We start from the raw sequence: 15,883 nt of genomic DNA on the forward strand, positions 1-15,883 counted from the left end.
TTTTTATAATACGCAACACAGTATGCACACATACACCACACGCTTTAGCCGTAAGTTCTCGACTCTGAGAAAACACTGTTTCAGCACGCACTTCTTCCAACGACAATTCCTTGAAGTAAGAATAAGCTTTAAAACTAAGATTTCTGTCTTGTAAACCCTTGGTGCCTGTACTACTGGTATGTACTAGGTTTCGAGAACGACATTATTAATTTGATTTGATTTGCTTTATTTACTTCGCTTTTCTGTCACTTTTGGCTAATGGCGAAGATGGGAATGCGTGATGATATAATGAAATTGATGAAGACACATTCATAAAAATCCATGTCCAGGCCGGGATTCGAACCCGAGACTCCTGGCATCGTAGCGCGATATGCCAACCACTCCACCATAGCACCGGCGCTACATTATTAAACAACACTCACGCACACACGCACTATTGCACAACTATCAAACATAAGGGCTGTATTGCACAACACGCTACAACGCCAGGAGTCTCGAGTTCGAATCCCGGCCCGGACATAGGTTTTTGGTAAGTGTCCCTTCATCAATTTCATCATATCATACCCATCCTCATCTTTGCGTTTAGCCATAAGTGGCAGAAAAACGAAGTAAAATAAATCAATAAGGGCTGTATTGAATCCTCTCACAACTGTTCATCGTGTCGTACGAGAAAAATTATCTTACACCGCCCTTGTTACGAAAATGCTGAACTCAAAACTGACCCAGACTCGCAATGTTTGTGAACGCCCACGACAATGAAGGTCATTGTCAATATTCAGGTGAATTTGACACCCATAGCTTTACCAAGACACAACAACTCAGCGGGGTCAACACGGTGGCAACGAAAAAAAAAAAGGAACACGAAAGGAAAAGGAAAGGGTCATTGTATATGTGTGTAGAGACGTGTTGTTGAATTGAATTGAATTGAATTGAAAAGTCTTTTTATTTACTACAGAGCGAGATTCAGCCCTGGGCTGCTCTACCACCTAACTCTGGTGAATAAAAGTTACAATACATACATTTATAATACTGAATAATACTGAAATCAGATAACATAACATGAATGAATTTGACATAAATGAAAAATAATAAAATTATAAGAGAATACAATGACAGATACATTAACACACACACACACACATACACACGTGTACATACGCAATTTCCAAATCGATACTAAAATAGCATGCACACAGGATGAAATAAATATTCGTTGTGTCAGATAAGTGTTTGCAAAATACATGGTTTTACTTTACTTGATTCCTGTTGCTTAGCCGTACGAGCTAATGCTCAGTTGTTGTCTTTGCAATAAAAATAATACGACTTGTTCTTTGAAGTTTTTGGGTGTTGTAGCAAAAGAAACATAATCGGGAAGAGCATTCCAAACCTTTGCAGACCAGAGGGAGAAGGAGCCTTCGAAACTGACAGCAGAGTGGCGGGGAATGTCGATTTTTCGCCGACCTCTAGTATTGTATGGATGTATGGAATTTCTAAATGTCAGTTTCTCGTGGAGATAGCTAGGTGTTCGCAATTTTAATACCTTATATATTGTAGAACACTGATGCAGAAGGCGTCGCCTAGACATGTTAAGGATTTTGTATGTATTGAGGAAGGGTAGGATGTGCTGATTTCTCCTGATCGAGAGAACGTAACGAATGCAAGAATTCTGTATTTTTTGTATTCTGTTCGATATTTTACGTTGTAAATTCGTGCCGTACACCACATCACAGTAATCGAAAATAGGATATATTAGGGTTTCGATGAGATATAATTTCGTTTCTTTAGTGAAAAAGTCTCTCCTCCTGTAGAGTGATCTCATTATTGTTAGCGCTTTTGTGCATTGCGCTGAAATATGCCCTGCCCAGGAAAGTTTGGGATCGAAAGTAAGGCCTAGATTTTTAACGGTTGGTGCATAAATTATTTTTTGGTTTTTAATTTTGATGTTAATTGTATCATAATTTACTTTTTCAAGATAATACTTAGAGCCTAAAATTGTGTATACGCATTTATTCTGGTTAATTGCGAGCCCATTTGCAGTGAGCCACTTGTTAAGGACATGTAAATCATTGTTTAGATTATCTATCTTGTTTAACAAATCCGATGGTGATGACGACATCATCAACTGCGTATCATCCGCGTAACAATGTATATTACAATGGCTGATGGTCTTTGATATATCAGCGACGTATAAGGTGTATAAAAGGGGGGCCAGAATGGAACCTTGCGGGACTCCTCCATTTAATGTTATCGGTGTTGATCCGGTGTCGGCAGGGTAAAAAACCCTTTGTCTTCTTTCGTGTAGATATGATTGGAACCAGTTTATTACAGGCTTCGAAAAACTGTAGTATTTCATTTTTGCTAGGAGAAGGTTATGATTGACAAGATCGAAAGCTTTAGAAAGGTCTAATAATACTAGTATAGTTAGTTTTTTATCGTTAATCGAACGTAAAATATTGTCCGTGACAGATAATAATGCCGTGGTTGTACTATGAGAAGTACGGAAACCTGATTGAGAATCAGGTAAGATTTTATATTTTGCAATGTACTCTTTTAATTGTATAGATACTATCTTTTCTGTGACTTTTGAAAATATTGATAGAATGCTGACTGGTCTTAAATCGCTTAGAGAGGTTAACGTCTGCTTTTTGGGGAGCGGAATAACTCGAGCTTCTTTCCATGCATTTGGAAATTGGCTGGTTTTCAGAGAAAAATTTATGGTATGCGTGAGTGCCGTAAGTATGAAGGGAAGGGCCAGTTTAAGCATTTTGCACGTAATGTTGTCCACTCCTGCGGCATTTGATCGAATGCTGTACACTGCCTTTTCAACCTCAGAATCTTGAACCTGACGAAAGGATAATTCTTTTGCATCGTTTTGAAAGCAGTTCTCTAAGAAATACTTGCACTCCTTTGCAATAATGGCGTTGTCTCGAGGAACACTGTCGTAGACATTTGCAAAATGTTTATTAATTTCAGAGGGACTGCTCAGGTGAGGCGGAAGTTCTCCCGCGTTCCGTTTGCTACCGATACCGATTGTTTTCAGGCTATTCCACATATTCTTTGAATTTCTCTTATTGTTATTTACAATAAAAGAAAAATAAGCTTTCTTCTCTTGCCTCGTAACAGAGGTGGTAAAATTTCTTAATCTTTTATATTCGTCCCAATGTAAAATTAATTTGCTTCGCTTGTATTTACGCAGCGCACCATCCCTCAATTTCATAAGCAGCTTAAGATTATCCGTTAGCCACGGCGCTGGCTCTTTCGTCACCCTAACCGTTCGTAATGGGGCGTGAACGTTAAACAGGTCGACGAGATTTTTCTCAAGAAACTCTATTTTAGAATCGATGTTTCCAAGTTTAAACGTTTCATTCCAATTGATGTTTACAGCATCTAGACAAAAATTTTCATATTCAAATTTCTTAAAATCTCGGTACGTAACGTACTTGGCTTTATCCCTGGGTTTTGCGCAATGCAGTGACACGCTCGTCAAGCAGTGGTCTGAAGTTCCGATTGGACTCGCGATTTCGAAAGAAGATACAATGTTGGGGTTGTCAACAATTATTAAATCTAACAATGTTTCGGAAGATTCTGTTATTCTAGTGGGTTTATCAATCAATTGTGTTAAACTATACGATTTTATAATATCTTTAAGAAACAGGGTCTCCGCTTTTTGTGTGCTGAGCATGTCGCAATTAAAATCGCCTAGCATAAGGAAAGTGTCTACACTGGCATAGTTATCTGAAATAATTTCTTCTATGATGGCGAGATTTGTATAGGGTACATTTGGTGGACGGTAAAACGCGCAAATGCCAAGTTTTAAGTCACTTACACTAACTATCATGCTAATATATTCAACATCATGGTCTTCGGATGCTCGGAAGTCTACGAATTTTACTGCCAGCGCCGAGCGGATAAATATGGCAATGCCCCCGCCTTCTTTCTTGTTTCTGTCGTTACGGAAAACCGAGTAACCGGGGATGTTGATTTCGTTCGTCCTGTCTGCGCTACAGAGCCACGTTTCCGTTATTATTACGATATCGTAAGCACGTTGGCGTACCACGAACCTCAGTTCGTCTATTTTCGGGATTAAAAAACGAACGTTTGCGTGTGCTATGCTGAGGTCGGATAAATTTGGCAACCTCTGCTTCCGAACCAGGGTGTCGTGGGTCTTTGACCGAGTAACGGGGGTTGAGACTGTTTGATGGTCAGGCGGGTAGGGGTCGCTCTCTCTCATGACGTTTTCACCCATTCTTGAAAGAAAAAGGCGCTTCTGTTTCTCCTTCCCTCCCCTCTCTCTGCGGCCGATCGGAATACGTAGCTGTGGGGACATTCTTTGATCGAAAAAGCGAACAATATATCAAGGCAAGCACTTACCTGACTTACACGAAAATTTCTAAGACACATATCCAGGTTATTTCTTCTCTTCATCGGGTGGAAACGAGTACACAAACAACGACACACAATCACCCACACATTTACACACACTATTGCTTGAGACGAAGACACAAACACAATATTTTAATGGCAAAATAGAATTAAACATATTTAGATTATTAGTTTTCATGGCTCTTGTAGAATACACTTCCTACGAGCGACATAGGAGGCACTTGCTGCTATCCCAGAGTTTTTCTTGTTTTTTTCGCGTATTACGGCTAGATTGTTTTACAGGTTTGACAGTTGTCTACACGATGTGACATAGTGTTTCGTGTTACCTTTCCTGACCACTATTTTCCCATCTTCCGTGTACACCTGTTTGAGACCGAACTTCTCGATGGCCTTCCTGAGAAGCTGTAGCCGTGCACTGCAGAGATCTTCTCTTATGGAGATTCCAGAGTTTTTAGTTTCCTTTTGTTCCTGAAAACCAGCGACCTTGCCCTGTAATTAGTAAATTTCACGATGATGCCTCTGTGCGACCCGGGAGACTTCGGACCTACCCTGTGCGTGCGGCACAAATCACCGTTGCTTACGTGAACCCCTAAATGCTCCTCAAAAAGAGACAGGGCGATGTTATCGGTACTTTCCCCTTCGGTCTCTGGAATTCCGAAGATACGTATGCTATTTCTTCTTTGGTATTGTTCCAGATCCTCTGTTTTTTCTTGCAAATTTCGTATATTTTCGTCTCTGTCCGCGAGTTCCGCGCGAAGGGAGTTGACTTCTTCCGAATTGAACTTCATCGTTTCTGTCAAACGATCCACCACAGCTTTTGTGATCGATTCAATTATGGAATCTGTGATCAGTTTTAGCACTTCTGGGGTTTGCACCGCTGATTTCCCGGGTTTCTTCGAGAAATGATAACTCCGGCTGTAGACTACGGAAATTCATGGGACTTGGACAGTCAGGTTCAAAATTTCGTGCCCCATCTTATGATAAACCTTAAAGTGGCGACTTTTATGAAAACTTCTTGCACGCAAGAAAAATACAGAACACGGCGTTTAACTTGCGCGCACCAGTTTCCTAACTGTACAACATCCTCTGCGTGGCTCCGCCCGATATCGCTTCTAAAACCGTGCGTCGTATAGTAAGGAAGGCTCGTGCCAAGCTTTTGAGTCTAAAACTCTAAGTACTGAGCCACCAAGGCAGTTCGTTCGCAATGTGAATTTACAATGCGGTGCTGATCACATTACCCCCACCTTCGGCCGTGATCAAGAATGTGTGGGGCATAACCCCACACCCCCTATACGAATTCATGGCGTGCTGCATAGCATAGGGGAGCATTTTACCTTTTTATGTAACTGAACAAGAATCATGGAAGTGATGTTGCAATAATTGAACGGCATATGCATTTTCGCCGAGCGATGGATATCGTGTGTCAGCAAAGCAAACTTGAGTACCGAACGTGGTGTTCGAAGTCGTGAGGTTACCTAGCGACAAGAAACCTTTTGTGTAATTTTTAAAGTTACAGAGTTTTGCACGCGGGTCAGACGCCCTACCTACTGGACTGCCGGTGCCCCCATTTGAAAATTAATGTTCTTTTTATACAATTTATACAAGTAATTATTTGTGCATTATAAACAAGAGAGAATTAAAATTTTCAATTTCTTTCAATTCATTAAACTTTTGTTGTAAAAACGTCGTTGTTTTCTGAATTGATTTATCTTTATTTGATTTCTGAATTTTTATAGGAATTAAAATATATTATTAATTTTGTTTCAGGACTTGGCAAAGGCATTTGCAATAAAATGCGTGGTCTTCAATTGCTCAGATCAATTAGATTTCATGGCGATGGGGAAATTTTTCAAAGGACTTGCCAGGTAAATATAAAAAAAATGTAACAATTGATCACCTAATTTCAATAGGTCAGGAGTCAGGAGAAAAAGTGGTTTAGGATTAGGACAAAATTTGTCTGAAAGCGAAGTTGAAGTCCGATAAGACGAAAAACAGCAAAGAACCACGTTGCATAATATGATAAGGTCGAGAGCAAAATAATTCCATTCTGTTTAATGTTTCAGCCTCTCCACTCCACATCGTTGTACTCGCTGCTCTCCCCCTCATCTCAGTGTAACAGTCTGGTTTCTTCTTAACATTCTGTTGGATTTCAATGTAGTGGCATAGTCATATCATGTTCTTTGAAGTTTGTAGATGAGTCTTGTGCTTTCGTTTAAATATGTATTTAATATATACAAAATCTACTTTAATTTTACCGTTGAACCTAGGTATCCCAAGGTCTTTCAAATAATTGCTTACAATTCTCTTTGATTAATTCATAGCATCATAACTGGGATTCTGACAAAACACTCAATATGTAAGTTTTTTCTCTCTCTGAATTAATAAAAAGTTGTCACGAGGGACGTTGGATAGAGAGGAGATATTGATGTCGTGAAATGGGGAGGAGGAGGGGATACGTACGTAGATTAGACAGTTAATCCAGAAATTGCATGTTGTTAGAATTGAATATTATATTTGGCGAGTGAACTGTCAGGCGGATCCAGTACGAAATATTGCTTTGCCATTGGCAACACTGCGGAGAGGGAGAACGAGATAGAGAATCAGCTCAGGATGAGGAGTTGAAGTGTCAGACTTTGAGCCATCGGTTTTCCCGTAATAAACTCGAAGTATTGAAATTCTACAAGTCGGGCCGCGATAAGAAGCGGTGTGCAATCAGAATGGCAGAACGTGACCACAGTCTGTCTCCTTGTTAGCTGCCATGTGGCTGGGGTTTTCTGCGTCGCCACGTTCGCACAAACAGGCTGATAGGCTAATCAGCTGTTGGCAAGCTCGGGAAAAAATAATTAAATTAATTAAGCACGTACGTATCAGTATACTAAATTTCCGTCGTAAAGTGATAAATTAACGAATCTAGAAGTCTGAATCTGAAGTTTCTTGTAGGTTAACGTTAACTTCCCTTGCGAATTTTACTTTCTGGCAAGCATGAAACATTTTCTCTTCCTGCTCTACACAGCAACCGGATACAGAAATCGGCCTGAATATAAAAAAACGTACTTCACTCAGCCAATAGCTCTCCGCCTATTAACGTTGTTCCTTCAAATATGAACAGAGCCGGACTGAGAACAATGGAAGTGTCCCGTTGTTGACTGTTTAACCAGATGTTTAATCCTACACGTGTTTCTGTGGGCTCGCAAAAATCCTGAAGTAGGTCAATCCGGCAACAGCGCCTCGCTACCAGAGAGAGTGGTTCCACGCCGGTTGCTAACGCAACCCGACTTTAGTTATTGATTTTTTTTTTTAATTTACCGTTTTGTTTTTTGGGATTGCTGAATCAGTATCAATCTCGGCATTTTCTTCAACAATAAAGTTACTATTCTTGTTTAAATACAGTGAGCATTTCTTAATGTTTATTATCCCCCCCCCCCCAAAGAAACATTTTCAATTGCAAGGCATTCATACCTGTGTTCAATGCATTGGATTTCCCAGCTCCTGTAAATTGCTTGTATTAATTTTATTAACATTTTAGGACACACTACAGGTGAAGGAAATTTTGGTAGCTTGTTATTTTGGTAACTTTATTGAATCACTTAGAGCTATGTTGTTGTGTTACTTCAAATGCAAGTAGTATTTTGTTAAAGTTCGGAGGCGGGGAAGAGGGGGGACGGAGGTTGTCTGATATAAAATGCAATTTACTCTGCCTGGCCGGAGGATGGAAAATTTCGAGCAGTCGATATGATGCGAGGTTTTTTACTACGAGTTTTTCAGAGTAAAACTAATATATATTTCAATTTTAATTTCAGTTCTGGCTCCTGGGCGTGCTTTGACGAATTCAACAGAATCGATATCGAAGTGTTGTCGGTGATTGCGCAGCAGATAATGACCATTCAGAAAGCTCAACAGGCTCGTCTAGACAGGTAAGCTATGAAGGATAATTACATAACTTGCATGTAGGCCAAGAAGCATTTGTTAATTAGAAGAGTGTAGATTTTTGGTAGGCCTACCTTCCATTGCCAATTGAAAATGAAGTTGAACACTTGCGATTTCGTTGTTCGGTGGCATATTTCTCTACCCTTTATTTCCCAAATGCATATTTTCAAGTTTGAATAAAATAAAATGAAAAATGAACAAAATGAAAAGCTATTACAATTAGAAACTGCTTCGAGACACATACAGCCATGGCCGTATGTATGTATAATATACACACACATTGAGGGCACACTGAATTGAGACCACCTACCTAATACTTTGTTGGTCCACCTTTGCCTCGGCGGACGGCTTGGACACGACGTGGCATGGATTCCATGAGGTGTGATATGTCTCCACGGGGATCTGACATTACATATTCCTGATGGCATCCCATAACGAGCCACTGACGTCGGTGCATTATGCATGGTTCGAAGAGCTCGTTCCACAACATCCCACAGATGCTCTATGGGATTACGGTCGGGGGAGTTAGGGGTCCAATTCATATGCTGCCTCTCTGTGGAATGTTCCTCTAGCCAAGGAAGTACTGTCCCGCCTTGGTGGCACCGTGCATTGTCGACCCGGAACATGCCGTCCCCGTGTGGGTAGATGTGTTGCATTGTGAGGTGTAAGTGGTCCCATAAAACCTCCTGATACACAACGGATGTCACACGGCGGGCCATACGCACCAATGGTCGCAGTCCATGCCAACAGAAGCAACCCCACACCATACAACCGCTCCCTCCCACCCACGACCAGGATGGGTCCATAGCCTCTTGCTGTTGGCGACACACTCACACGCTCGTCACAGTGGTGTAGTAAAAACCGTGATTCATCGCACCAACATCATCCACGGTCCAATCAGCGTGTTCGTGGGCCCAAGCGAGGCGAAGTTGGTGGTGACGCTTCGTGACGATTGGGTAACGAGTGGGTCGTCTGTTGTGGAACTTCATGAGTGCCAGTGTGCGCCGCACAGTTGCGTGGGATATGGATGTTGTGCATCCACTGTTGTATTGGTCCCGGACGCTGATGGTGCGTTCAGCTGTCAGAAGCGGTTTGACTCGATGCTCTCTCCGCGATTTCACCTTCCGTACTCCCATGTAATTCTGCCTCTTGTTGGTCGTTGCCCCGTTTTCTTGCCACTCTCTGTACACCTTCAGTACACTGGAACGGGCGCATCCGACCAGTGTCGCTGTCTGGGTCACACCTGATTTTCGGCCACCCACAATCATGCATTTGGAACGACGTTAAATCCTGACCATCTCCCATTTTAACGTGTGCTGTTCGACTATACGGAGTACGGTTTTAGAAGGAACATGAGTTCAGCCAATACGCAGCCAGTGCTGCGGCGCTGTTGCCAAACCAACTTCTAGTGGAAGGGAAACGCAGAGAATTCGTTGCGTCCAATATTCAACTTTTTATATATATTAATGCATGCACGTGATATTTGAGTACAATGAAATATATAGTGAATAATTCTACACAGGATTATATCATATCACTGCAGCATATAAGAGAAACTCGTACCTGAAAGAAGTTTGAAGGTATTTATTGTAGAGGAACTGCAAGGTCATCATCATCGCTCGTTTCTGTTTTCTGGCATGTTTCCCAGGAGATTTGAACAGGTGTTTAACGATTTCTGTGGTAGATATTTTACCCTCTTTTATAATACGCAACACGGTGTGCACACATACACCAAACGCTTTAGCCGTAAGTTCTCGACTCTGAGAAAACACTGTTTCAGCACGCACTTCTTGCGAACGCCAATTCCTTGAAGTAAGAATAAGCTTTAAAAGATTTCTGTCTTGTGAACGTAATACGAGTATTTTACCCTTGGTGCCTGTACTACTGGTACGTACTAGGTTTCGAGAACGACATTATTAATTTGATTTGATTTGCTTTATTTTACTTCGCTTTTCGGTTACTTTTGGATAATTGAGAAGATGGGAATGAGTGATGATATAATGAAATTGATGAAGGGACATTCATAAACATCTATGTCCAGGTCAGGATTCGAACCCGGGACTCCTGGCGTCGTAGCGCGATATGCTAACCACTCCACAATGGTGCCGGCACAACATTAATAAATAACACTCACGCAACACACGCACTATTGCAAAATTATCGAACATAAGGGCTGTATTTCACAACGCGCTACAACGGCAGGAGTCCCGGATTCGAATCCCCGCCCGGGCATAGGTGTTTGTAAGTATCCCTTCATCAATTTCATCATATCATCACACATCCTCATCTTTGCGTTTATCCAAAAGTGGCAGAAAAACTAAGCAAAATAAATCAATCAGTAAGGGCTGTATTGAATCCTCTCACAACTGTTCTTCGTGGGGTACGAATAAAATTATCGCACACCGCCCTTGTTACGAAAACGCTGAACTCAAACTGACTTAACTGAATCGCAATGTTCGTGAACGCCCACGACAATGAAGGGTCATTGTGCATATTCAGCCGAATTTAACATCCATAGCTTTACCAAGACACAACAACTCAGCGGGGTCAACACGGTGGCAACGAAAAAAGACAACAAACAGAACACGGAAGGAAAAAAAGGGGTCATTGTGGGTGTCTAGAGACGTGTTATTTCTCGTCTCCGGCTGTAGGTGACGGAAATTCATCTGACTTTGACAGTCAGGTTCAAAATATCGTGTCCCATCTTATGATGAACCTTAAAGTGGCGAGTTTTATGAATACTTTTTACGCGCAAGAAAAATACAGAACACGGCGTTTAACTCGCGCGCCGCAGTTTCCTAACTGTACAACGTTGCACTCCTGCCATTGGCTGGTCGCCACGCACATCCTCGGCGTGGCTCCGCCCGATATCGCTTCTAAAAACCGTGCGTCGTATAACATGTGCATTGACCACGATACTTCCAGTCCTCTGCCTGAAGGGACCTGGAGTGGAAACCTCACGGTGCCCAACGAAGCTCCAGACCATCGAACGTCGAGATCGCCGCGGCATAGACACGCGTTCGCGCGATGTCAGCGAGGAATTTCAACCTACCCGACCCCGTCCAGGGAAATAATGGAAGCGCGATGTCAGCGAGGAATTTCAACCTACCCGACCCCGTCCAGGGAAATAATGGAAGACGTTCAACAACCCAATCATCCGATAGGCCAACGAGCTCAACCATTCAGGGGGGACAATTCGTGTTTCCAATTATTCCCTCTGATAGGCTATCGAGGCAACCAATGATAGATACAGAACGCCTTAGCGATTCTGAAATTCACAATATCGACAACCGGGAACCTCAGGGCACTGCATCGGAGTACGGTTACACATCAGATTCTGTTGTAAATGAAGAGAGAAGAGTATCCGCTCACACGGGAGCCATCTCCAAATCGCAAGGAGGGAAAATGCACCCACCACGACGAGTATATTCCAGATCTTCCGAAAAGTTATTTATGAAGCCAACGGATAGAAGAGAACGTTATATGCAATCCACACAAAACAAGACCGTTGATCCCGATGGGTTTCAACTCGTACCTCCAAGAAGGAAAGTTCCGGCCAGTATGGTGACTGCTGATCCACCATCAACAATTGAAACATCAAATAGATATGATTTGTTCACATCAGACCAACCGGAATTACCACCTGAAAATATGCAGATTCAAACAGAGGGAGAAAACGAAATACCTTCCGTTTCCACACCAAAAGCTACCAGAGAGCCGCTGATCTATGTCTATTATGACAATAAAAATAATACATTGTCATAACTACATTTGAAAATGGTTAGGCTAAGTCCAAAGTTCCACATTTGTGCTATATCTATAATAATTTAGTCATATGATTGCTCAAAATTTTATTCATATAATGCAATGAAGTGGCTGAAATTACTATTTAAACTAATTTCATTAAATATTATGTTTAAAAAAGCCAATTTGTATATCATGACAAAATTATCAAATTGTGAAATATTCTGAATATTGTGAATATTCATATTCATAACAGTTATTTTTGACTGACAAAATGAAAAACAAATATTTTAAACCATATGTGTTCTTTCTGACAAGAAAGATATGATACTTTCAAATTTATAATTAAATTTATTGAAATTATGTACATTTGCATTGGCATCAAGGTTTATATACAAAGGTCAACTCTTTAAAATTGTTCAATGTTTAATATGATGTCATACTTGGTATTTTGTACCAACATTCAAAAAATAGTAATTGTAATCATTAGATAAGTATATTGTGATATACATAGTAAAATAGCTGTAACAGAGCAAATATGTACATTTACAACACAAACATTCAAGCTGTTAAGCACTTATGGACAAAAATATAAAACAAAAACAATTGAAGATAACACATACTAAAAAATCTGGCTTGAACTAGTTGCTCTAATACTAGTTGTCTGTGACTTTTAAAAAAATCTCAAGATGGATGGTACATAAGTAAAAATGTGATGATTGGTGAAGGTTTGATATCATTAAAAATCTGGATATTTTGAGAGATTATACTTGATAAGTTAATCTTTAATAGTTTGTTTAAACTATATAGAGACATTTTGTTGATAACAGAAGCTTGGAAATGCTTTTATAATGGAATAATCTGTATAACGAAAAAGGAAAGATTTGGAACTGGTGTAAAGTGCCTAGTTTAATAATTGAGAGCAGGAAATTATTATCTGCTGGCATCAGCATTAACTAGCTAGTAAATGAATATTGCATTATCTAAAATGAAATGTTATGAGAAATAAGACTAAGTGAGTGTAATATTTTCTACATTTTGAATGTGAACAAGCCAAATGTGAAGTTTTGAAAATTGAAGGAAGCCATCTTGTGGACCTTATTGAGGAATCTGACATGTTGAGTGTGCTCAGATGTAGAACTGACGCATACTCAAATATTTAGTGAAAAACTTGCTCTGTCTCACAAGGAGATAATAAAGAAATTTTTTCTGCATATAAATAACATTTATATGTTATAAATGTTCTTGTAAATAATTGCATAATTTGATGCTATTGTAATTTTTGTTGTTTCTAGTTTTTTTTTCTTTCTTTTCATTTTTATCAATATAATAATTATAAAGTTATCAGTATATGTAAATTTAAATTTCCTTTTCAACATAGCACCATAGTTACCTATTGTGCCAATACTGAGTTTAAATTATACTGACAAAGTTGTTACATATTTAAGATTATGAGACTTAGGTGATTAGTTGAAAAGGTTCAAGCTTATAATAATCTTTGTATTGTTTTGCTTCTTGTTCTGGTTTCTGAGGTTAGGTGTTTTTACCTTTAAATATGTCAGATCCAAAGGGTGATTTCTGCTTGGCAGATGTTATGGCTGCTCTCAACGCTATCAAGGATGGCCAAACAGAGCTCAAAGCTAATCAGGAAAAGACTGATGCTCAATTGATAGAGCTGAATGCTAGCCAGATGGTGCTTAAATCTGGGCTGACAACTCTTCAGCAATCTTCTGATGCTCAATTAAAAGAAATTAGAATTGATCTTGCTCAATATAAGAAGGAGTGTTTGATAAGAACAGAGAAAGTGGAATCTCATATAAAAGCATTATCCATGAAAGTGGATACTGATATTTCTGCAGTATCCTATGTTGTGGAACAAAAGATGGAAAATTTGGGTAAGCAGGTTGGTGCTGTACAAGAAGCACATGCAGATTTGGCAGAGCGACTGCATGTTGATATGAGACACATGCAAAAGGAATGGTGTGAAACTAAACAGCATTTAGCAAATACTTTGTCCTCTCTTTCAAGTTTACCTAAACATTCAGTGTGTGATGGTGCTTCTTCTCCACAAATTCAACCTAATCAAGAGATGAATTCTGATCAATTTCAGTACAAAGTGCTTCATAATGAAGAGGATGGTTCAGCAGGAAATATGCCTAATGAACTTATTCAAACCATGCAAGGACTTGTGACAAGTGATTGCAAATTAGTGAATAATGATCTCTCTCAGGACCAGGTTCTGCAGGAACAAATAATGGGTGTAAAGCTAGAAGTTTTAACATTGGTAAAAGAAGTGTTGTCACCCATTAGTCAGTGTAGGTTAGAATCAGCTGGCAGAAGAACTCTTACAAAGAGAAAACGTGCAAAAGTTCCTACAGTAGTGAATAGTTCTGATAGTTGTGTTGATGAGGATGTAGTGCGCAGGCATGTATCTAAGGTATGTGATAAAGCCACTAATACTGAAACTGAGTCATCTGGCTCAGAAGAAAAGTTATTTGATTCTACTAATGACCGTAGAGGAACACCATGTGGTCATCGCCAAGATTATGTAAAAGGTGATTCTTGTTTGCATCATAATAAGTACATAAATAAGAGTGATGTAAATGGTCCTTCTCAAAGTGCAACTTTTGCGACTAGTACTCAATATGACAACTCTTTACCGCACCGACAATCTTTCATAAAGCCACAAGAATTGTGCAAGTTTCCACAGTTTGATGGAATCTCGATGGACAGTATGCCATAGGAATTTTTGGAGAAAGTTGAGGAAATGATGGATATTTACAATATCAAGGAAAAGGATTACATGCAATATATGCCTAAGTTACTCAAAGACTGTGCAAAAAGTTGGTACACTCAGAATAAATCTTCCTTCAATACTTACCATGATTTTAAAAAGGCCTTTCTGTCTCACTATGAGAATTCTAGGTGGAAGAGTGTCACATTGACTCGGATACTGAATACTCAATTTTCTAGAGCTGTACATGGTAACTTACAGAAATTTGTAAACAAGAATTATAAATTGCTCAAATCCATCCAGCCTCATGCGGAGGAAGCACACTTGATTGCACAAGTGGCTACGCTTTTGCCATTTAAGATCAGAGAGCACTTTGTGGTAAATAATGTTGAGACATTGCAAAGAGCATTGCAAGCCATAGAGAATTTTGAATCGCTTAGAGACATCCCACTTAGGATGAGCAATTCAGAATATGGTGTAAAAACTCGAAACTTTAAAGCTAAAGTAGCTCAAGTGGCTGTGGAACAAGCTTCTAGTGCAGATAAAGAGAATACATACTCTCGCAAATCAAATTACACAAGAACTAATTTTCATAGGAAACATGACAAACCAAACCTTGGGGTTAAGAGCTACAATTGTGGAACAGATAAGATTCCCACAGTAGCTAATGGTGTTGTTTCCCAAGCGGAAAACTGATGAGGACTCATGTTGGGGGAGGTAACATGGGTGCTAATAATGTATTAAAGCCTCCAAATAAGAATAGATTTGCCTATAATAGAAACACAATGGAAACAGACATTCTAACTCCTATACTTGACAATAATCAATTAGTAGGAGATAGCATGATGCTTAGACTTTCACAAAATATCTTAGGTGAACCTGTGAAGGTGGAAAAGGATGGTACACGGCACATTGGATTATGTGTTTCAGGTCAAACAATAGATCAGCTAAGACAAAGAATGGAATCTTATAATAAGTTATCAGACCAGGTAATGTTAATGATTGGCACGAATGATCTACTGAAACGGAGAAATGAGGATGATATCAAACAAAGCTTTAACAGACTGATACAGGTCATGAAAAATAAGACAAGGA

General features: G+C 39.8%; 1 protein-coding gene across 1 annotated transcript in view; it reads left to right on the forward strand.

Annotated features, from left to right (window-relative positions):
- LOC145994472 (dynein axonemal heavy chain 1-like) overlaps positions 1-15,883 on the forward strand; it is a 1,132,367-nt gene that overhangs the window by 268,835 nt on the left and 847,649 nt on the right. The window contains exons 24-25 of the mRNA XM_083130607.1: positions 6,151-6,248; positions 8,184-8,297. Coding sequence (XP_082986733.1) covers positions 6,151-6,248; positions 8,184-8,297 — 212 coding nt within the window. The remainder of the gene's footprint in view (positions 1-6,150; positions 6,249-8,183; positions 8,298-15,883) is intronic.

This window comes from Lepisma saccharinum, chromosome 10 (assembly GCF_977018435.1).
Source record: "Lepisma saccharinum chromosome 10, izLepSacc3.1, whole genome shotgun sequence".
NCBI classification, from domain to species: domain Eukaryota; kingdom Metazoa; phylum Arthropoda; class Insecta; order Zygentoma; family Lepismatidae; genus Lepisma; species Lepisma saccharinum.